Source organism: Leptopilina boulardi, unplaced genomic scaffold (genome assembly GCF_019393585.1).
Source record: "Leptopilina boulardi isolate dan_hultmark-lab unplaced genomic scaffold, ZJU_Lbou_2.1 LbouV2_368, whole genome shotgun sequence".
Lineage (NCBI taxonomy): Eukaryota > Metazoa > Arthropoda > Insecta > Hymenoptera > Figitidae > Leptopilina > Leptopilina boulardi.
The window spans coordinates 1,966,987-1,989,583 of record NW_026137938.1 but is presented as its reverse complement, the minus strand read 5'-3'; the positions used below and the strand labels follow the sequence as shown (position 1 = coordinate 1,989,583).

At 23.2% G+C, this 22,597-nt stretch overlaps 3 protein-coding genes and 1 long non-coding RNA gene across 4 annotated transcripts; 2 read left to right on the top strand and 2 right to left on the bottom strand.

Moving 5' to 3' along the window:
• Nucleotides 1-1,001: 1,001 nt before the first annotated feature.
• LOC127287321 (uncharacterized) lies at nt 1,002-2,938 on the bottom strand. Its single transcript, XR_007843863.1, has 6 exons — nt 2,850-2,938; nt 2,698-2,781; nt 2,284-2,363; nt 2,055-2,147; nt 1,830-1,922; nt 1,002-1,606 (listed from the first exon to the last, which is right to left on the bottom strand). It is a non-coding gene; the product is annotated as an uncharacterized LOC127287321 (long non-coding RNA).
• A 1,143-nt stretch (nt 2,939-4,081) lies between these two features.
• Nucleotides 4,082-5,959, top strand: LOC127287319 (transforming growth factor beta regulator 1). The gene is made up of 5 exons (XM_051314170.1): nt 4,082-4,315; nt 4,587-4,809; nt 4,871-5,147; nt 5,222-5,441; nt 5,512-5,959. The coding sequence occupies exons 1-5, from the start codon at nt 4,196-4,198 to the stop codon at nt 5,683-5,685; spliced, it is 1,014 nt and encodes a 337-aa protein (XP_051170127.1). The 5' UTR covers nt 4,082-4,195; the 3' UTR covers nt 5,686-5,959.
• LOC127287320 (etoposide-induced protein 2.4 homolog) lies at nt 5,958-10,075 on the bottom strand. The gene is made up of 6 exons (XM_051314171.1): nt 9,806-10,075; nt 9,025-9,200; nt 8,699-8,954; nt 8,203-8,546; nt 8,036-8,110; nt 5,958-7,970 (listed from the first exon to the last, which is right to left on the bottom strand). The coding sequence occupies exons 1-6, from the start codon at nt 9,818-9,820 to the stop codon at nt 7,883-7,885; spliced, it is 954 nt and encodes a 317-aa protein (XP_051170128.1). The 5' UTR covers nt 9,821-10,075; the 3' UTR covers nt 5,958-7,882.
• A 5,139-nt stretch (nt 10,076-15,214) lies between these two features.
• On the top strand, nt 15,215-19,473 carry LOC127287151 (zinc finger protein 569-like). The gene is made up of 3 exons (XM_051313942.1): nt 15,215-15,484; nt 16,035-17,402; nt 17,479-19,473. Exons 1-3 carry the CDS (start codon nt 15,323-15,325, stop codon nt 18,349-18,351), a joined length of 2,403 nt encoding a protein of 800 aa, XP_051169899.1. The 5' UTR covers nt 15,215-15,322; the 3' UTR covers nt 18,352-19,473.
• Nucleotides 19,474-22,597: the final 3,124 nt, after the last annotated feature.

The following is a 22,597-nucleotide window of genomic DNA, read 5'->3' as shown; positions in this document are numbered from 1 at the left end:
TTCCCAACAGCAGATATATAAAGCAAATTGTAATTTAAATTCAATTAAAAATTTTAAGTATTCAAAAAGTTAACATTTTGTGTAATTTAAATATCAATTTACACTAAAAGTGTAAAAAAATAAATCAAATTAACTAAAATGTTAACTATTTTGTATAGAGATAGTAACATATAATATTATTTTCTGTAACAGTAATTAAATATTAATATATGATAAATATAGAATTAAGAATACTATTAATAGATTAAACATATTAATTAATTACACATTCCTGAAAAAAATGATTATCAGAATTAAGAAGAAAAATTATTGCTCACCACGATGATTTATCTGAAAATAATTATGAATTAAACAAAACGTTCACAAAACACTTAGAAAACGTATACAAAACATTAAAATATGAGACAACATAGTGACAATAGAATAAAAGATTTAAATAAAGTAAATTTTCACTGGTACTCCAGTTACTTGTTTTTTTACTTACATTGTTTACCCGATTTCCCTACCTAGAGCTATATTTAAAACGAAAAAATATTTTGCCTACTTTCCCGATTTCCCTACCTACATATATATTTGCGAAACGAAACTAATACCGCCCAGGTGCAAAATTACCTACACTAGGGTTAACGTCCCGGGACGCAACCGTCATCTGAGCGATCTTTTCTGAAAAGAAAACATTCAATTAGTTCTTTATTGCAAAATTATAAAAAACTTTCAATTTTTAATTCACATGCATTAATTTTTAATTTAAATAAAAATTTACAATGCAAAACTGAAAAATTATTAATAAGATTAATTAATTAAATTATTTAAAGATAATAAAAGTTTATAAATTTAGTTTTAATTACTTTAATTTAATAGAAAAGAAAATTATTTTGACTCAAAAAGAAAACTTACAAAACATTAAAAATATTGAACATATAATAAATAAATAACATACATGTATAAACAATGAAAAAAACATTGACATAAAATATTAATTTACTTAGTATTAAGGCAGTAATCCACAAAACATGTAATACTTTAGGATGTAGAGAGTGTTACAAATTATGAAGGGGTTAAATTTCCGAAAATGTCACATGTTTTTTTAGATTACTCCTAACAATACTTGAAAATAATAAATTTTGTCAATGGTGTCACTATGTTGTCGAATTTCCTTCCCTGTTTTTATCTTTAAATTTTAATATTTTATTTAGATCGATATGATACATCTACTTTTTTAAAAATCAAAAAAATTCAAAAATTTATAGTTCAAGAAAATCTATAAAATTAATTTTAAATTTATATGAATCTACTTTTATTGAAATCATAAAACAATAACTGTTTTAAACAGGGAAGGGGTTAAATAAAAAACGACTCACCGACCGGCGAATCCCACGTCGGGGCAATAACGTCATCGCCAATTCTTGAGCGCTTCAGGCCAACTCCCAAAGATCCCTCTTTCTTGGTCGCACTTCTGCGAAAGGTTGGGAGCACAAAAAAAATCTCATAAAAAAATAAAAAGTAAAAAAAAATTTATAAAAAAAAGACGTATGCTGGGACCACTTCTCTTCTTCCACATCCTTCCTAGTCTCTTCAGATATGTATTTGGAAAATTGGAATGGAGCTGAAAAAATAAAACAAAAAAAATTATAAAATTATAATCTTAAAACACTATTAAATGCTGAGTTATTATTTTTTAATCAATTAAATTAATTTAGTTTTCAAATTTGTTACGTACGTGAAACTAAATTAATTAAAAAATAATAATTAAACCCAGTTACAAATTTTTAAGTCAATTATCATTTCTGAATTTGTAAATAAAATTAATTATATTGAAAAACACTCACCTATATTGTGGGATTTCTGCGAAGTGTCTGAGATACGATGACAGCATATCCTTTTAATAAAAGGACAAATTTTCCTTCTTTTGGAATATCTACCTGAAAAAATAGAATAATGTAAAATAAAATATTAAAAATCCTTAATACTATCAATTATTTTTAAATATAGTACAATAAATTTTCAACTATTTTTATTTATTTTATTTATTGACATTTCTGAAAAATAATCACCTATAAGGGGGAATTTCAGCGTCGTGTAAAATATACGATGACAGCATATCCACTCTTTAAGAGGACGAATCTTTCCGCTACTGGACCAACTGTCTGAAAAAAATACATAATAATTTATTATGTTACATGTGAAAGTGAAATATTTAAAATCCTAAATATTATTAATTATTACATTGTTCTTATAATTATTATTATTACTTTTGAATATGTTAATATTTAAAATATTTACATTGTACTGCGACTCAGCCATGCAAGATCTCCTCCAGGAGCAGCTCCGCAACAAACACCCATCCTTCACGTATTGGACATCTATAAATTAAGACAAAAAATTATTTTATATAAAAACATAAATTTAGATTTTCAATCTAAAATTAATTTCATTATCTATTCTTAAGTTGATTTTAAAAAATAAAACCTCTTAATATCACAGTTTTTTGTAAATTATAATTAATTAACAATATTTGTGTTATTAATTAAGAGTAACTTCAATGTAATTTTCATTCACTAATTGTTAAAAATTGTAAACTTTATAAACAACTAATAATTAAAAAGTTTTAAAATAATAATTTTCTTTATCAAAAGCAGAAAATTGCTTATACTAATAAATATTTAAACACAAAAAAAGACAAGAGAGACGTCTTACTTATTCGAAGATTTAGTAAAAGTTGTCATTTGTCATCTCATCTATGGATACGAATTTTATCCAATTCATCTTAAAGTCTAAATTCTGTAAATACAAGTAATAAATAAAAAAAATTTGTAAAATCTTACTTTTTATAATAAATAAATATTCACCTGTGTTAAGAAGAGTTGACGACAAAAGGATTAGCATTGTCTCAAAATTCCTTTTTCCGAAATGACTTTATTCTAACTTTTTGGCTCTGAAAAAAAATAAAAACAGTTAAATAAATATACGATACCAATTTTCATATATTACTTTAATTTTTCTTTTAAATTTTGTCTCTAAAATACGGTGGACAACTTTCCGAACAAATGTAGAATTGAAATGTGAAATTGTTCGTGTAGTCATGTTTTAGGTTAAATTTCAAAGCGTCATAAAATTTGACAAAATATTAAAAATTCTTACATTTATCAACAAAAATTAGTTAAAATCTTGAATATTGATAACACACTGATCCTAATTATTAATATATATTTTTTATTTAAAATAAAATTAGAAGATAATTTTTGTTGTTCACGAAATATTCTATCACTTTCAACCGCGCTTTCTACAGTGTCCATCACTATAGTGAGCAGTGATACCAACATGAACGAAAAAAAATTATGAACTAAATAACGTACTGCCAACATAATTAGACATTTTTTAAAATACTTTTTTCAATTATAGTAATCTTTTTTATTATTTTCAATTTTTTAATAAAACTATTTTTTATTATTTTTTTATTTATATTTAATAATTATTCATATATAATAATATTTAATGTTTTAAAATATTATTTGAGTCGCGCGAGAATGCCATCTAGCGGCGATAATGTAACGTCACAATATATGCAACAAGTTTCAACAAGTTGTAATGCCCAAATTTTTAGGTTATAATTTTGTCAAAAAAATTTTACCTAAATTTCTTATTTTTCTTCACAGCTGCCACAAAACTTTTATATATTATCGATTATTTATATAAAACAGTACTTAATTGTCATAAAATATGTATAATTAGCTGTTTGATTAAAAAATTACAAGATTAAATTCCGTCAAACGAAAAATGTTTCTTCTACTTTCTGGCGACGCCATTTGCAATGAGCAGAAATGCCAACCCAAGATAACAAAAAACTGAACTATGTCACTTCTACCAACATGAAAAAAATTTCCATTTGAATGAAGCATAATTTTTTATTTTTTTTAATTAGTTTATTTCTAAACATTCATATTGATTATTAATAATAAAATTTATATATTATTATGATTTAAAATAAACATTTATTTTTTGTTTAAAATTCTCGATACGCCGTGAAATATTTAGGTGTGTAAGCTCCTTTATTTATTTACATATCCAACCCTGGTTTGGTTCGCATAACCTTTAAAGACAATCACAAACCTCATAAACAGTACTTTAATATAAATATTAAATATATAGGTATAATTTTATTTAAAAAAAATAATAAATAACAATATTTGTAAATATGTCAAATGCATATGAAAACTATTACAACGATTATCATAAAACTACAGAATTGCAACAGAATCTGAAATACAAGAAGAAATATAAAAGATTAAAAAGAATTATTAAGGATACAGTGTTTGTAAGTTTTAACTTGATTTAATTTATTTTCATGAGTTAGGTATTGCATCTTTTTTTTTTTTTATAAAATAACTTGTAATTTTTAATAAAAAATTATGTTTATTGTGCACAAAAAAACGTTCATTCCATTTTGTTATATTAAAAAAAAATTCGTAGTAATTTTATTTATATAAAAGTTAATAGAAAATTAATAACAGTGAATATTTTTTCATTTAATTTTTGATTTATAAAAACAGTCAAAATTAAATAAAATTTTCTCTCTGATTGTATAGGAAAATGCAGCATTATGCGATCAAGTCGCTCAAATGCAGGAAAATCTCATACTTGTCAAAGATGAGAGATTATTTTTATTAAGAAAATTATGTCAACAACAGGGTGAAATTGACGCCAATTCAGTTTTATCAAAACAAAGTAATTTTAATTCATCGGCTGTGAATATTGACGGTGTAACTCCAAAAAAGAGTTCTAAAAAAAGAAATTCAACTGATGTTTCAGGTAATTTATCAAGATTAATTATTATTTGTGTGTATATTTAATATGTTATGTTTTTTTTTAGAAACGAAACCTAAACCAAAACGCACTAGTAAAGCAACGCGAAAGGTCGTTCAAATAATTCCATTGGATGTTCATGGACGACCAATATTTCCAATAAGTTTGGGAGATCTCACCGTTTACTCATTAGGCGAAGTTGTTTCAGATCGATTAACTTATCATTCAGAAGATCTTATTTACCCAGTTGGTTATTGTAGTACTCGAGCTTATGCTAGTTTAAGAGATGCACGAATTAAGAGTCTCTACACTTGTAAAATATTAGATGGCGGTCCAAAACCGAGGTAAATTATTTTTTTTGCTTTTTAAAAACAAATTTTAATAAATTGAGAGTATTATTCACAATTTTGTTTTATAGATTTGAAATAGTTGCTGACAATGATCTCGATCAACCTTTAGTTGGCTCAAGTCCTGACGAATGTCATTCTTTATTATTATCAGCGATTTCTTCTGCTTTATGTGCAATTCCACCGAAAGGCGCTGAATTCTTTGGAATTTCACATCCAACAATTCAAAATCTTATTCAAAGCTCACCGGGAACGAGAAAATTGGCTTTATATAAATCACAACGTTTTGAGGTAAATTTCCTAAGTTCCTTTTATTTTATTTTGAAAAATTAACACATTTTTTTGAACCGCCAATTTACAGGTGAGTAAAAATCAGACAAATGAAATGGCATCAAATTCAATGATGGAAGAGGAAACTGATCCAAGTCTTGGATTTGCAGCTTTACATCGCCATTTTGCTCTCACTAGTGGTTATCGAATTAAGGAAGAACCCAATGAACAAGATTTATTATCACTGCAAAAACTTATCGCATGATCTAGTCATTTATTTTGTATGTTGAATCATAAATAAATTTTTTATCTATACTTTGTATGGTGTTCAAAAAAAAAAGGAAAAAATACTTGAATTTTCTTTTTATTCATTAAATTAAGTATTAAATAAAAAGAATTTTATTTATAAATTATTTAAACAATAAATTTAATTATTTCATTTCTAATTCAAGTATATAAATAAAAAGTTTAAATGATAAATTTCATTAAATCATTAATATTTGTTATATAATTTCGTTTCTAATAAAATAAGAATAATACAGTGTAAAAAAAACATTTATTTCGTATAATATATGTACAATTTGCTATAAACAATCTTTTTTTTCCCCTCACAAACCGATATAAAATTCTAAATGTTATTCTTAAGTGCTGTACAATTAATTGGTATTATCGTCACACGTGAGAGTACATAAAATTTATAATTTATTTTTCTATTTACACTCGGAGTGGATAGTTTGTAAAAATTGGGAAATTTCTTATTTCAAATATATATTATATCAATTAACAGAAACAAGTGACAAAATTAAATAAAGCAGTCTCGTTCTTAGAATTCTACTTATGAACACTTAATATTATGCGTCAAAAATTATTTTTTTTGTTTTGTTTTTGTTTTATGCAAAAACATTTTATTTAATAATATATAAAATTTATTTTTAAAAAATACACTTTTTCGAATTTTCATCCAAAAATTTAAAAATTGATCTTTATTTAAATTTTTTTTGTTCTTTTTCGTAAAAATGCATTTTTTTTTTGCGTGAAATTCGGAAATTAGGCAAAAAGTACAATCTCAATATTTTCGGTAGAGTTGAAAATTACAAAAATTCTTCAACATTTCTCAAAATGTTTATTGCTTTTTTTCATTTTTTTGAGAAATATTTTTTTATTTATTTTTTCTGTTTTACAAATTCGAACTCTACGTTACTTAATTGTTATCAAACTTATCACAGTCTATTTGCTAATTTCTTCGCAACGTATACAGTAAATGCCTATATGCAATTTACATCGAAAATTAAAGTGATGATTATAATATAAAAGAAAGCTTTTTTCCTTCTATATTCATAAAAAAATGAATTTTTATTATTATTATTTCAATTTTAGTTAATTTAAATTGATTAGAAAATTATTTTCTTCATAAAATAAATGTAAAAAGAATTATAAAATATATATTTCTTGATATCATTTTAAAATGTAAATTAATCGAAAATAAAAAAATAATTTCAATGTTAAAACAAATATACAAAGAATTAATTGTAAAATAATGAAAAAAAATATTTAATTTATCTTAATAAATTGTGCACCATTAATGAAACAAAGTCTTTTTTTTGTATATTGAATATTAAATTGACTAATAAACTGTTGTGACTTTTTTTTCAAAAATTAAAACTAATTTTTTTAGATATACCTATGTATATAATATTTTCCGCATTAAATTCTAATTTTATAAATTTTTCCATTTTCCAAATAATTTTAAAAAATTTGCTAACATAAATAAATGTAGAGTCTAATTTTTTATAACAGTCCCTAAGCGAAAAAATTGCGCGATTATATATTATTTTAAAATATCTAATATTCGAAATATAAATAAATAACTATGCTAAATACCTAGTTGTTAAAAGTCAATATTTTCAATTTATGTAAATAAAATTTTTCAACTAATGCAAATTAAAAAAGAAATTGTCTTTTACTGCAATTTTTAATTAAAAAATCAAAATTTGACTTTTAATAACTATTAAAAAGGCATTTACCATTATATTTTCTACATAAGCGCCATTGTCAACTTGAAATTCTTATTTAAAACTTAATTATACCAATAAAAAAAAATTATTTTGTTCCTATAATAATAATTTATGCAAATAAAAAAAAAAGCTTCGTAGAGTTTCTACAGAAAAAAAACAATTTCTTACAATTATTCGATGAATTCGCTAAATTGGTCAAAAATATTTTTACAATTGTTTTTTCAGTAAAAAAGATTGAAGATTTAAAAAATATGGAGAAACTTCTGGAAGCTCTTTTTAAAATTCAATTCGACTCTTTTTTTTAAAGGAGTCGAATTAGATTGTAATTTAAAAAAAAAAGTATTTACAAGTTCAATACCTTTAAAAAAAAATTGGTAAAATTCGGTTTTTGGGTAAATTTTAAAAATCCTTTTAACTAGTATTAAGAATGTTCGTGAGCTTCATTTGTCACCGTCTTCTAGCTGGACCCATTGTTCTTGTGAAAAGTGTATTAGCGACTGCGATCACAGGCGTGAACAATTTTAATGGATAGTCGCTGAAAATAAAAATTTTTATTTCATATAATTCTGTTAAATTTAAATTATTTAATAATCGACTTACCAAACTCCAGTCACAGGTTCCGCCTCATTCCCACTTATTATGAAGAGTGGAAATAAAATAGAAAATACACAACCACTGAAAATGAATTGATAAAAAAATTTATTTTCAACTTTTTTATGAAATGAAAAAATAATCAAAGTTTTAGAGAGAAAAAAATAGATATTTACCTCATCATAAGGGAATCGAAATATTTTGTAAGTAACGCTAATGGCAATCCAAAGCCAATAAAATATGGCCAATTGCCTTCAATAAATGTAAGTCGTCGATGTAATTCCCATCCCATGTTAAACCATTTATATTCAAATGAATAAAGTGAATACAAAAGGCACATGTGTACAAGAGCAAGTAATTCGCCTACCATTGGCAATGGAATATTATAAACGAGCATTCCTTGCGCCAGGAACAACACTTGAACCAGGATACTAACCAACATGTCAGCTACAAAAATACTGACACTCGGCAAATGATGAGGACGACCTTGTCTAAATCTGTACGCACTGTCAGCTATATCCTACATTTAAAAAAAAACAGTACAATTAATTATTAGTTCAATGTAATTAATTTAAAATTCAATTTAAAAATTTTTTAAAGTAAAAATTGATATAAATGTTGAAATTAATTTTTTCTTTTAACTTTAATTGAATGTAGAAAATAAATTTTCACCTGAAACCAAAAACTGTTGATTACCCTACTGAGCATAAAAAGAGGCAATATCCAAAATGTACCAAAAGTTAGGGACAAAAATGGATTTATCCACGACCAAAGTGTCGAGGCCATACCATGTGAATCACCAAATATAACAGTCAATAAATATTTTAAAGATGGAAACAAAATATTCTCAAATATTAAAATACTCCCAAGAAAAAATCCTCCATTAAGACCACAACATTGCATTGTTCTTGTAAGAATTGTCGATTCCCTAAAAAATAAAAAAAATAAAATAATATATATTCTTAATAAAAAAAGTCTATATGTAAAAATTATTTTACCGAAGTTCTTTTGATTTTACGACGGGACTCTGATTATTTGGTGTACCGCTTCTTCTTACATTTTGCTTGGAAGCAGTTTTCTTAAATTTTTCATTAATTTGTTTATCTAAATAATAAAGAATTACAGCACCTTTTAAACTGTCTCCTAAACCTCGACACATTGCTTTCACAACTCCCTGAAATTAAATTTCATTATTCATTAAATTAGAAGAATTATTATACTCTTACATTCTTAATAAAATGAAAATTTAAAAACAATTACAATATACACTAAAAGAAGATAAATAAAAATAACATTCTAAAATATAAATTACGTTAATTATTTTCAATTAAAAGGTAAAAATTTCCAAAAATTAACGTCAATCTAATGTAAAATTTATAAGAATGTAAAAATCTGACATTTATGATTTATTCAGTGTTAAATTTTTAGTGATTACTACGCAGTATCAAATGCGAACTTTTTAATGCCAAAGTACAAGAAATTATCAGTTATGTATGCCTAGAAAGACAAAACACTTGAGCTTTAATCATAAATTAAAATGTACATCTAAAATTATTTTAAACTACTTTTTAATTAAAATTAAAGAACAATTAAAGAAAAAAGGAAAATTTAATGAGAAATATTTCTGAATATAATTTATCTCGTAACAAATGATAAATGTCTCTTTAAATTGGCAACTATCCAAAATAATACATTGTCAAAAAAATTTACTTGTTATTTTATTATTATTTGAAATTTTATTTGAGAATTTTCTTCATAAAACTCAAAATAAGTACTTACCGTTAAGCTATCCATAGTTTTAATAATTTCAAAATATTGGAGTAGTTAATTTTTTTTTCATGAATGTTCATCGATTCTTGTAAATAAACATTATCAGTGAAAGAAAGGATGAAATTTATAGATATTACTAAAAAAAACGTATTTTTAATCCTCACGTACTGGAGTCAAAAATTATTTTCATTACGTGAGCTATTTTAACTAGAAAATGTGATCTTTACAATGACATGATCAACATGATCAGCCATGACAGCAAGTTAAAACACTTAAAAAAAAAATTAAAAACAAGTAGCGCACTCTTTAATCGGTAAACAGGTATGGATCGCTAAAAATATTCTGTAATATACACTAAAGGTTCTTTCATATTTCATTTGTTGCCAAAATTGTAAAGAAAAATCAAGAGAGCAAGAGATGTAGACATATATCACTATCCCTCTCACTCTCATGATTTTCCTCTTCAAACCACAACATCATTTCCCCTTAATAAATAAAAATAAATGTTTATTTTAAATCATAATAATATATAAATTTTATTATTAATAATCAATATGAATGTTTAGAAATAAACTAATTTAAAAAAAAATAAAAAATTATGCTTCATTCAAATGGAAATTTTTTTCATGTTGGTAGAAGTGACATAGTTCAGTTTTTTGTTATCTTGGGTTGGCATTTCTGCTCATTGCAAATGGCGTCGCCAGAAAGTAGAAGAAACATTTTTCGTTTGACGGAATTTAATCTTGTAATTTTTTAATCAAAAAGCTAATTATACATATTATATGACAATTAAGTACTGTTTTATATAAATAATCGATAATATACAAAAATTTTGTGGCAGGGAAAAAGAAAATTAGTAAATTTCTAAAAAATTAATCTGACGCAAAAACCTAACCTAAAAGTTTAGCATCACAATGTTAAACAAAAAAAATCAGGTAAATGTATAATTCAAATCGAAATATAATAAAAAATTATATTTTATCAACAATAAATATAAAAATTGCAAACAAATAAAGAAAAATTAAACTTAAAAAAAAAAATTTTTTCATGTTAATAAAAAAAAAGTTTAGTTTTTTGTTATCTTGGGTTGGCATTTCTGCTAATTGCAAATGGCGTCGCAAGAAAGTAGAAGAACCATTTTTCGTTCGACAGAATTTAATCTTGTTATAATTTTTTAATCAAAAAGCTAATTATACATATTATATGATAATTAAGTACTGTTTTATATAAATAATCGATAATATACAAAAGTTTTGTGGCAGCTGTGAAGAAAAATAAGAAATTTAGGTAAAATTTTTTTGACAAAATTATAACCTAAAAATTTAGGCATTACAACTTGTTGTAACTTGTTGCATATATTGTGACTTTACATTATCGCCGCTAGATAGCATTCTCGCGCGACTCAAAAAATATTTTAAAACATTAAATATTATTATATATGAATAATTATTAAATATAAATAAAAAAATAATAAAAAATAGTTTTATTAAAAAATTGAAAATAATAAAAAAGATTACTATAATTGAAAAAAGTATTTTAAAAAATGTCTAATTATGTTGGCAGTACGTTATTTAGTTCATAATTTTTTTTCGTTCATGTTGGTATCACTGCTCACTATAGTGATGGACACTGTAGAAAGCGCGGTTGAAAGTGATAGAATATTTCGTGAATAACAAAAATTATCTTCTAATTTTATTTTAAATAAAAAATATATATTAATAATTAGGATCAGTGTGTTATCAATATTCAAGATTTTAACTAATTTTTGTTGATAAATGTAAGAATTTTTAATATTTTGTCAAATTTTATGACGCTTTGAAATTTAACCTAAAACATGACTATACGAACAATTTCACATTTCAATTCTACATTTGTTCGGAAAGTTGTCCACTGTATTTTAGAGACAAAATTTAAAAGAAAAATTAAAGTAATATATGAAAATTGGTATCGTATATTTATTTAACTGTTTTTATTTATTTTCAGAGCCAAAAAGTTAGAATAAAGTCATTTCGGAAAAAGGAATTTTGAGACAATGCTAATCCTTTTGTCAACTCTTCTTAACACAGGTGAATATTTATTTATTATAAAAAGTAAGATTTTACAAATTTTTTTTATTTATTACTTGTATTTACAGAATTTAGACTTTAAGATGAATTGGATAAAATTCGTATCCATAGATGAGATGACAAATGACAACTTTTACTAAATCTTCGAATAAGTAAGACGTCTCTCTTGTCTTTTTTTGTGTTTAAATATTTATTAGTATAAGCAATTTTCTGCTTTTGATAAAGAAAATTATTATTTTAAAACTTTTTAATTATTAGTTGTTTATAAAGTTTACAATTTTTAACAATTTAGTGAAGGAAAATTACATTGAAGTTACTCTTAATTAATAACACAAATATTGTTAATTAATTATAATTTACAAAAAACTGTGATATTAAGAGGTTTTATTTTTTAAAATCAACTTAAGAATAGATAATGAAATTAATTTTAGATTGAAAATCTAAATTTATGTTTTTATATAAAATAATTTTTTGTCTTAATTTATAGGTGTCCAATACGTGAAGGATGGGTGTTTGTTGCGGAGCTGCTCCTGGAGGAGATCTTGCATGGCTGAGTCGCAGTACAATGTAAATATTTTAAATATTAACATATTCAAAAGTAATAATAATAATTATAAGAACAATGTAATAATTAATAATATTTAGGATTTTAAATATTTAATTTTCACATGTAACATAATAAATTATTATGTATTTTTTTCAGACAGTTGGTCCAGTAGCGGAAAGATTCGTCCTCTTAAAGAGTGGATATGCTGTCATCGTATATTTTACACGACGCTGAAATTCCCCCTTATAGGTGATTATTTTTCAGAAATGTCAATAAATAAAATAAATAAAAATAGTTGAAAATTTATTGTACTATATTTAAAAATAATTGATAGTATTAAGGATTTTTAATATTTTATTTTACATTATTCTATTTTTTCAGGTAGATATTCCAAAAGAAGGAAGATTTGTCCTTTTATTAAAAGGATATGCTGTCATCGTATCTCAGACACTTCGCAGAAATCCCACAATATAGGTGAGTGTTTTTCAATATAATTAATTTTATTTACAAATTCAAAAATGATAATTGACTTAACAATTTGTAACTGGGTTTAATTATTATTTTTTAATTAATTTAGTTACAAGTACGTAAAAAATTTGAAAACTAAATTAATTAAATTGATTAAAAAATAATAACTCAGCATTTAATTGTGTTTTAAGATTATAATTTTATAATTTTTTTTGTTTTATTTTTTCAGCTCCATTCCAAATTTCCAAATACATATCTGAAGAGACTAGGAAGGATGTGGAAGAAGAAAAGTGGTCCCAGCATACGTCTTTTTTTTATAAATTTTTTTTTACTTTTTATTTTTTTATGAGATTTTTTTTTGTGCTCCCAACCTTTCGCAGAAGTGCGACCAAGAAAGAGGGATCTTTGGGAGTTGGCCTGAAGCGCTCAAGAAGTGGCGATGACGTTATTGCCCCGACGTGGGATTCGCCGGTCGGTGAGTCGTTTTTTATTTAACCCCTTCCCTGTTTAAAACAGTTATTGTTTTATGATTTCAATAAAAGTAGATTCATAAATTTAAAATTAATTTTATAGATATTCTTGAACTATAAATTTTTGAATTTTTTTGATTTTTAAAAAAGTAGATGTATTATATCGATCTAAATAAAATATTAAAATTTAAAGAAAAAAACAGGGAAGAAAATTTGACAACATAGTGACACCATTGACAAAATTTATTACTTTCAAGTATTGTTAGGAGTAATCTAAAAAAAACATGTGACATTTTCGAAAATTTTTGTAACACTCTCTACATCCTAAAGTATCACATGTTTTGTGGATTACTGCCTTAATACTAAGTAAATTAATATTTTATGTCAATGTTTTTTGCATTGTTTATACATGTATGTTATTTATTTATTGTATGTTCAATATTTTTAATGTTTTGTAAGTTTTATTTTTGAGTCAAAATAATTTTCTTTTCTATTAAAGTAAAGTAATTAAAACTAAATTTATAAACTTTTATTATCTTTAAATAATTTAATTAATTAATCTTATTAATAATTTTTCAATTTTGAATTGTAAATTTTTTATTTAAATTAAAAGTTAATGCATGTGGAATTAAAAATTGAAAGTTTTTTATAATTTTGCAATAAAGAACTAATTGAATGTTTTCTTTTCAGAAAAGATCGCTCAGGTGACGGTTGCGTCCCGGGACGTTAACCCTAGTGTAGGTAATTTTGCACCTGGGCGGTATTAGTTTCGTTTCGCAAATATATATGTAGGTAGGGAAATCGGGAAAGTAGGCAAAATATTTTTTCGTTTTAAATATAGATGTAGGTAGGGAAATCGGGTAAACAATGTAAGTAAAAAAACAAGTAACTGGAGTACCAGTGAAAATTTACTTTATTTCAATCTTTTATTCTATTGTCACTATGTTGTCTCATATTTTAATGTTTTGTATATGTTTTCTAAGTGTTTTGTGAACGTTTTGTTTAATTCATCATTATTTTCAGATAAATCATCGTGGTGAGCAATAATTTTTCTTCTTAATTCTGATAATCATTTTTTTCAGGAATGTGTAATTAATTAATATGTTTAATCTATTAATAGTATTCTTAATTCTATATTTATCATATATTAATATTTAATTACTGTTACAGAAAATAATATTATATATGTTACTATCTCTATCCAAAATAGTTAACATTTTAGTTAATTTGATTTATTTTTTGTACACTTTTAGTGTAAATTGATATTTAAATTACACAAAATGTTAACTTTTTGAATACTTAAAATTTTTAATTGAATTTAAATTACAAATTATTTTATTTATCTGCTATTGCAAATTTCTCGGGTATTTTTGTTTATACAACATTTTCGGTTGACTAAAAGTGTTTGTATATTTGCAAGTTGTTCTTTTGTAAGTATATATACTTTGTTGTCCTTGTCTTAGACAAAAAAGTTGCAAAAAATCCAAATTACATGGATAAAATTAGGTAATTGTATGGTAGAAGAAATCCAATATGGCCGAATACTAGAGGACAATTTAATATTTGTGCTTACGAGATAAAATCATATTTTTTAAATTATGTTAAAACGAAATTTTTCTTTGTGTTTTAGAATTTTAGTTTATATATTTTTAATTTACTATTTTAATTTAAAAAAATGGAATCGTTTTTTATTACTTCATTAAACAAGTATATATTAAACAGAAATTATAATCCTAATATTAAACATAGAGTTGAAAATATCCTTTTTATGTAATATTTTCAAAAAAATATAGGATTTTATCCCATAAAGTTTTGATTTCAATTGTTCTCCAATATTCAGTCATATTGGATTTCTCTCACCAAACTTGAGATACAACCTAATTAGAAAATGGCGCAGCAACAAAGGGGCCTTCTAAACGTTTGTTGAACACGTTCAACAGCATCAGTGAGTTTTGTGGAAAAATACTTTATTATAATGGAAGTGGAAGATAAAAGTGAAATTATAAACATTAGAAGTGAAATAGACAATTCTCAACAACAATGCAGAATATGTTTAAAGTCATATTCTTCTACATGGGATTTATTTCAAGATGGGAAAAATGTTATTCGCAAGTTGATTGCTTTTGCCAATGTACAGGTTAGTTTATCATTTTTCATTATCTTAATTATATTTCAAATTATTTGTAAAAAACTTGAAAAAAAACAGTTTCTTTATTTATTTATTTATAATTAAATAAAAGTTTTATTTATTTTTAATTTCTTTTTCAAAGTTACAACAAAATAATAGTGAACAAGTATCATTTTTTGTTTATACATTCAAATATATACATATGTAAAGTTTACCACTACTACTGAAAAGTTTTTATTCACTTGTTTTTCAAATAATACAAATACACTTTTCATTGTTACAAATATTATTTATTAATATTTTAAATATTAGAAGAATATAATAAAACATTTTGAATGTTACTAAACAAAATAATATTTATATTTTGTATTTTTAATTATATAAATATATTATAAATTAAATAATTTAAATATTATTTTGTATTTTAAGAATCTTTACAATCATATATTTAAAATAAATAAAAATATTCGAAAGTGTATTTGAAAATGTTAAATTTAGATTTAAAATTTTTTTTATTTTTTTAAATAAATTAATAATAAACGAATTTTTTTTATCTTAGGTGGAAGAAGGTGACGGTTTACCTTCCATCATATGTATCGATTGCCGACAACTTATTGATATTGCTTATGAATTTAAATGTCAAGTCGAAAATTCTGATATCAAATTAAGAAATGCATTTTTAACAAAAGAAACATCATTATCGTTAACACATTCAATTAACAAGGTAATATCAGACGCAATATCAGATGAATTTTCACAAAAACCAATTCCATGTAACATTGAAAATCGTAGTTTACCACTTAATGATATTAGTTCAAAAATTGATCATTTCTCAGTACATTCTAATGAACAATCAGTTTCATCATCTTTAAATAATTCAACAAATATAATTGAATTTGATATCAATGAAACTTGTGAAGAGAAACATGAACCTGAAGAAAATTTCATTTATCGTGATAATGAGAAATTAAATATATCCGAAACATTACAAGAAGATGACAATTCATCAAGAATTGATGACAATATACATGAAAATAATGAAAGTAATTTGGATATTAATTTTGAGGATGATTATGTAAAAATTGAAGAAACAGAAAATCGATTAGAATTTACAAATGATAAAATTGAAAAAATCGAAACAATTGATGATAATATCAATGAAAATTGTAATGATTTTGATGATGAGGAAACGCCATTAATATGTCGTACACAAAGATTAAAATGTCCTAAATGTATAAAATTATTTTCTACTCGTACGGCATTAGAGAAACATGTTATAATGCATAAATCAAAAACGAAATTACGCTATGTTTGTTATATGTGTGAAAAACAATTTTCACACGTGGGAAAATTAAAAAGTCATTATCAAGATGTTCATGAGAAAAATAAGGACGATGAAAAATTTGATAAAAATGAAATTAACAATAAACAAAATGAAAAAGAAGAAAATTCATCATCGTCATCATCATCATCAGAAAAAAAATCATTGAAATTTTCTTGTAAAGTTTGTTCAAAACAATTTACTTATCATAAATCATTTATATCGCACGCTAAAATTCATCACGAATATAATAATACAGATGAATTAATAAATGAATCATTTCCATCGAAAGATATTGAGAGTTCATCAAAATCAAAAGATATTGAAACAGATGATGATGAAATGCTCTCTGAAGGTTTACAATGTACAAAATGTGGTAAACTATTTGCAACAAAAAGAAATTTAAAACGACATCTATTAACTCACACTGGTTTAAAATACAATTGTCCAATGTGCGGTAAGGAATTTTCACGTGTTGATAAACTAAAAGAACACGAACAATCGAAACATAAAGATGAATTATTTGGTGAATTGTCAGAAGATGATTTTGATGGCAGTGCTGATAATGATAATAAATCATCAGATCATCAGGAAAATAGAAAAAAGGTAATAAAATTTTTTTCATAATTTCTGAAAAAAAAATTATTGTCTATTATTTTAAGTAATTTTTTTGTTTTTACAGGAAAAATACAACAGACCTCATCAATGTAATCTTTGTCCAAAAGCTTTTGCTCAGCCACAATCATTGGCTAATCATATGGAGCGTCATAAACGTGTAAAAGACACGCAAAAACGATTTTTATGCGAGGTTTGCAGTAAATGTTTTGCACAAAGTGGTTCATTGGTTGCACATATGCGCACTCATACTGGCGTTAAACCATATGTTTGTAATGTTTGTACAAAAGCATTTACAAAAAGTACTTATTTGCAATTACATTTACGTACACATAGCGGTGAGAAACCTTATATTTGTCAATATTGTAGTAGAGCATTTGCCCGTGCCAATACATTGGCAAGACATATAACAATGCATACTGGTGAAGCAAAATATCATTGTCAAATTTGTATGAAATCATTTAGACGTTTAACATCGCTCAATGAACATACATATACGCATACTGGCCAAAGACCATATGCATGTAAAATATGTGCAAAACGATATAATAATGCTGGTTCATTGTATGCCCATACAAAAAAATGTAAATCCCAACAACAAACAACAAATATTCAACAAATTTATCCAATTAATAATGAATCAATTAATGAAAATAATTTACAAACAAATAATTTATCATCATCATCATCATCATCAGTGGTATCTCAATCTAATCAATTAATTTCATCGTCACAAATTTATACACAAAAGAAATTAATAGAAAATGCCACTGTAACACAATCAATTCCAACGCCACAATTTATGATTGCCAATGTTCATAATCAAAAATCAATGACAAACAATATTATTCAATCGTTCCCTGTTGAAGATCCAAATCTTTATGCCATGAGTACAAAACAATTTAAAAATCCCTATTACACAATTTATCCTAATATGTAATTATTAAAAAAAAAAAAACACTAAAACTAATTTTTTAGAATTCGAATTTAATGGAATTTTATTCTGTAGAATATTATTACTTTTGCAGTATGTTAATTTAAAAGAATCTTAATTTTGCAAAAAAAAAATTGTACGGAATATTCAATTTGTTCGAATTTTCATTTTAAAGAATTTTTATTCGAAAAAATTAATTAGCCATAAATTCAATTTGATTGTATCTCAATTAGTGCGAAATGTTGTTTCATTGAATATTTATTATCCTGATTAGTAATTCAAAAGAATTTTAATTACACCAGACAGAAAATTAGAAAGAATATTAATTTTACAGAAAATGCAAATGATTGAAAATTAATAAACAGAATTATTTTGAGACTAATTTTAAAATTGAACAACTAACAATTTTTGTGTTAATTTCTGATTGGTGAAATTTCAAAATTTGTTCAAAATAGTTGTATTAAATTGATTATTTTCATTTTCTGTAAAATTAATATTCTTTCTAATTCTCTATCTGTGCAATTAAAATTCTTTTGAATTATTATTAATCTGCAAAATTAATATTCTTATGAAATAACTTTTTAATTGAGATTCGATCAAATTAATTTTAATCTAAATAAAAATTCTGCAACATTAATAATCGATTAAATGTAAATTTTGTAAAATGAAAATTTAAATGAAAATGAATATTTTGTAAAATTAGAATTATGTAGAATTAAAATTCTGTACAATTTTTTTTCTCTGCAAAATTAAAATTCTTATAAATTACTATTATGCAAAAATAATCTTCTACAGAATAAAATTCTATGAAAACATAATTCTAAAAAATTAGTTTTAGTGCTTATTCATGTATCCCTTATTTTTTGAGGTGAAAAAAAACTTCAATTTACTATTCAAGTATTGTTTCCCAAGTTCTTCTTTTTTTCATTAAAATTTTCAGTTTTTGAAACAATTTTTTGTAAAATATTCAAATTTTTTGATATTTTCATAAATAAGAAAATATCTGCCCGATAGATATATATTTTTTTTTGTAATGATGGATTATTTAAATTATTTTTTCTTCTTTAAATTATCATTTATTTCATACTTTTTTTTTAGTATTTTTCTAAAATAAAAAGAAAATACGCTCTTTTTCGAAAATTATAATTTTCATTATAAATTATAAAACATAATTTATGGTTCTTTGAAAAAAAATTATTGGATTGTTTTTCTTGTTTATGTAATGAGTACATAAAAATATTTTTTAAAAAATATAACAAAAATTTCCAGTGGCAATGGACATTTCTTTATTTTAATAAAAATTGACATAGGTATATATATATATGGATTTAATACTCTGCATTTTTAATAATGTAAATAATAAAAATTATCCAATTTTTTTATAATTATATTCAATATTCTTATAAACATGAAATTGTAAGAAAGTAAAATGTAAATTAAATAGAATAAGTTGTAAATAATTTTTAATGAGATTAAATTTTAGAAATATGTAATTATATCAACGTACTGCGAGTTTAAAGCGTTATTTAATATAATCTATGGATTGTATAATAATGAAAACGCAATATAAACTAAACCTGTTAAGATTATTACCATATTATTTTATAATAAAGCTTTTGTATAAAATAATCAATTTAAATATCTTTTTCACCAATTTTTTAAATTTTCATTTCATTTTTTGTAAATTAATTAATGTTTGATAAAAGTGGATTAAAAATAGGGTAAAAGTTGGTTTAAAATAGGTTTAACGAAGAGATATTGTGGATTTAAAGTAGGTTTAAAGTAGTTTCAATACAGGGTAATAAATATAGGTATAGGTAAAAAGAACAATAATTTGATTAGGCTGAATTTTTAATTTGAAAATTTATACATATACAATATATATATATATATATATAATTATAATAATGGTGTCTACCTCTGGTTTAAATCATAGTCATAGTTGTTCCTGCTCTCACTAATAAGTATAGATATTTATTATATCCGTAAAATGGTAAATTGCAATCATTATGTTTCGTACATTTCAATTCTGCTGTGGAAAGATGTAACCTTTCAAATACGAAAAACATTTTTTTTTTTATTGGTACACAAAGAAATCATAATGGATATTGTAAATTTATTTCTGTAAAACTAAATATTATTTATATAGCTTTTAATGGACAATTATAATTATTAATTAAAATTATTATAAAAAAAAATTAATATTTGATTTTTTCAAAAAATTATAAAAACAAAATAATTTGATTCAGATCGAAAGTTATTTATTTAAAAAAAAAGAATTTTTTTAAAATAAAAATTATTTAATGCATTATTTTATTCGAAAAATAAAAATATTTACTATTATAATTATTTGAGTATAACAATTTTTCTTTTATAGTGTGTAGTTGTATTTACATTAGTTTTATAAATTATATTATTCAAATTTCACAAAAAAAAAAAAAAAAAAAAAAAAAAAAAAAATTTAAAAATATCCATTTTGAATTTTGTCCACGTAAAAAAAAATTATAATAATTTGTTGTCGATTTTAAAGCTGTTAAAACATATAATTTTAAAGCAATGACGTAAAATAAAATTAAAAAGTCTGTTTCTCACTAACGTTATGATTTATGGAAAAAAAAACTAGAAAAATTTCTTCTCTTTTCAAATTATTAATAAAATATCACATAACAGACTTTTTTTCATTATTGTACGTTATTTTTTCTACGTATTTTTTTAATAATCAATTTATTAAAAATAAAATAATAAAAATAGAATTCTAAAAATTGACATTCTTCTCGTTATTAAAAATTTAATTTCTAAAATTTTTAATTTCAACAACCTTAAAATTATTCTTAAAATCTAATAAAAATTAAAAAAAATTAATTATAACAATTTTTTGTTGAACAAATACTAAATAAATATATATATATATATATATATATATATATATAAATATATAAATATATACATATATATATATATATATATATTTAAAAATAATTTAAGTCGAGATTCTATACAATAAACATTGTTTTGTTATAAACAAATAGTACAAAAGATTTTTTTAAAAGAAAGTAAATTTCTGTGTTATATTTGTATATATATACACTGAGAAAAATATGCTATTGAATCAATAGCATTTCTGCCAAAGGTATATAAATTATTGATTCAAAAGCATATGCTATAAAATCTATAAAATATTTTACAAATTTTATGGCATTTTTGAGTCAATAATTTTTATACCTTTGGCAGAACTGCTATTGATTCAATAGCATCTTTTTCTCAGTGTAAGAAAAGTGATAAATTCATGCAAATATAATTTACATTCTCAATTGAAATATACAGAAAAAACGTGGATCAAATTTTTTTTCTTTTTACTAATCCTATACAGAAGTACAATTTAAAAAGAATACACATTTTTTCTGTGTTTTTTTTTTTTTTTTGTTTACAAGTTTTTAATTTGTAATTTTGTCTTGCACATTAAATGATGTTTATGTATAAGTTTTTCTTTTTAAGAACATATGTATATCTACAATTTTTTTTAGTGCAAAAATTTAAAAGCAAACACGATTGAAACATTTACATTTTTTACATGTGCAACTATTCTCCAAGATTTAAATAAATATTTACAAGAGTAATTTTGAATTTTTGTAAAATTAGAATATATCATTGTTTTTGTTAATAATATAATTAATAATAATAATAATAATATCTCTTTTGAAAAACGTCCAAATGTTCTAATTTTACAAAATACTTTTGTAAATTTCTTTTCGATGTTATAAAGAAAAAAAAATATATTTGCTATTTTAACACAACTGATTTTTTTTTTTTTTGGAAATTCGTTGATAAATTTTGCGAAGTAAAATAGTTAACTCTTTCCACCACAAAATTATTCACAAAATTATTGGATGAACGCATGTACAGAATACGTCCACCAAATATTCTTTTAAATGCAAGACGCATACATATACAATAATTATAGTAATATAATTGAAGAAATACTATGTTTCTTCTGCAATTATTGATTCGATTCATTTTCGTTCATATATTCTCATATATAGAGATCTACTTGAATATACTATTTTAAATAACTTTCAAACAAACTTACATTTGACGTATACTATACATGCATCTTATATTAATATTAGACACGTCCCACTCGCATTTAATCGAACGTTTCATTTTCATTTGTTTTTTTTATGGACCTTATTATTGAGTACAAAATTACAAATAGAGGAAAGGTAATAAGGATTGTCCTTTGACTGGGTAAAAC

What these genes read in the sequence shown, in the direction of transcription:
- LOC127287151 (XM_051313942.1), top strand. Translation starts at nt 15,323, where the DNA reads ATGGAAGTGGAAGATAAAAGTGAAATTATAAACATTAGAAGTGAAATA. An exon ending in TTGCTTTTGCCAATGTACAG is followed by an intron (nt 15,485 to 16,034) that starts GTTAGTTTATCA and finishes TTTTTATCTTAG; the next exon opens with GTGGAAGAAGGTGACGGTTT. An exon ending in ATCAGGAAAATAGAAAAAAG is followed by an intron (nt 17,403 to 17,478) that starts GTAATAAAATTT and finishes TTGTTTTTACAG; the next exon opens with GAAAAATACAACAGACCTCA.
- LOC127287320 (XM_051314171.1), bottom strand. An exon ending in TCAACAGTTTTTGGTTTCAG is followed by an intron (nt 8,547 to 8,698) that starts GTGAAAATTTAT and finishes TTTTAAATGTAG; the next exon opens with GATATAGCTGACAGTGCGTA. An exon ending in TTCGATTCCCTTATGATGAG is followed by an intron (nt 8,111 to 8,202) that starts GTAAATATCTAT and finishes ATTCATTTTCAG; the next exon opens with TGGTTGTGTATTTTCTATTT.
- LOC127287319 (XM_051314170.1), top strand. Translation starts at nt 4,196, where the DNA reads ATGTCAAATGCATATGAAAACTATTACAACGATTATCATAAAACTACA. An exon ending in AAATTCAACTGATGTTTCAG is followed by an intron (nt 4,810 to 4,870) that starts GTAATTTATCAA and finishes GTTTTTTTTTAG; the next exon opens with AAACGAAACCTAAACCAAAA. An exon ending in ATAAATCACAACGTTTTGAG is followed by an intron (nt 5,442 to 5,511) that starts GTAAATTTCCTA and finishes GCCAATTTACAG; the next exon opens with GTGAGTAAAAATCAGACAAA.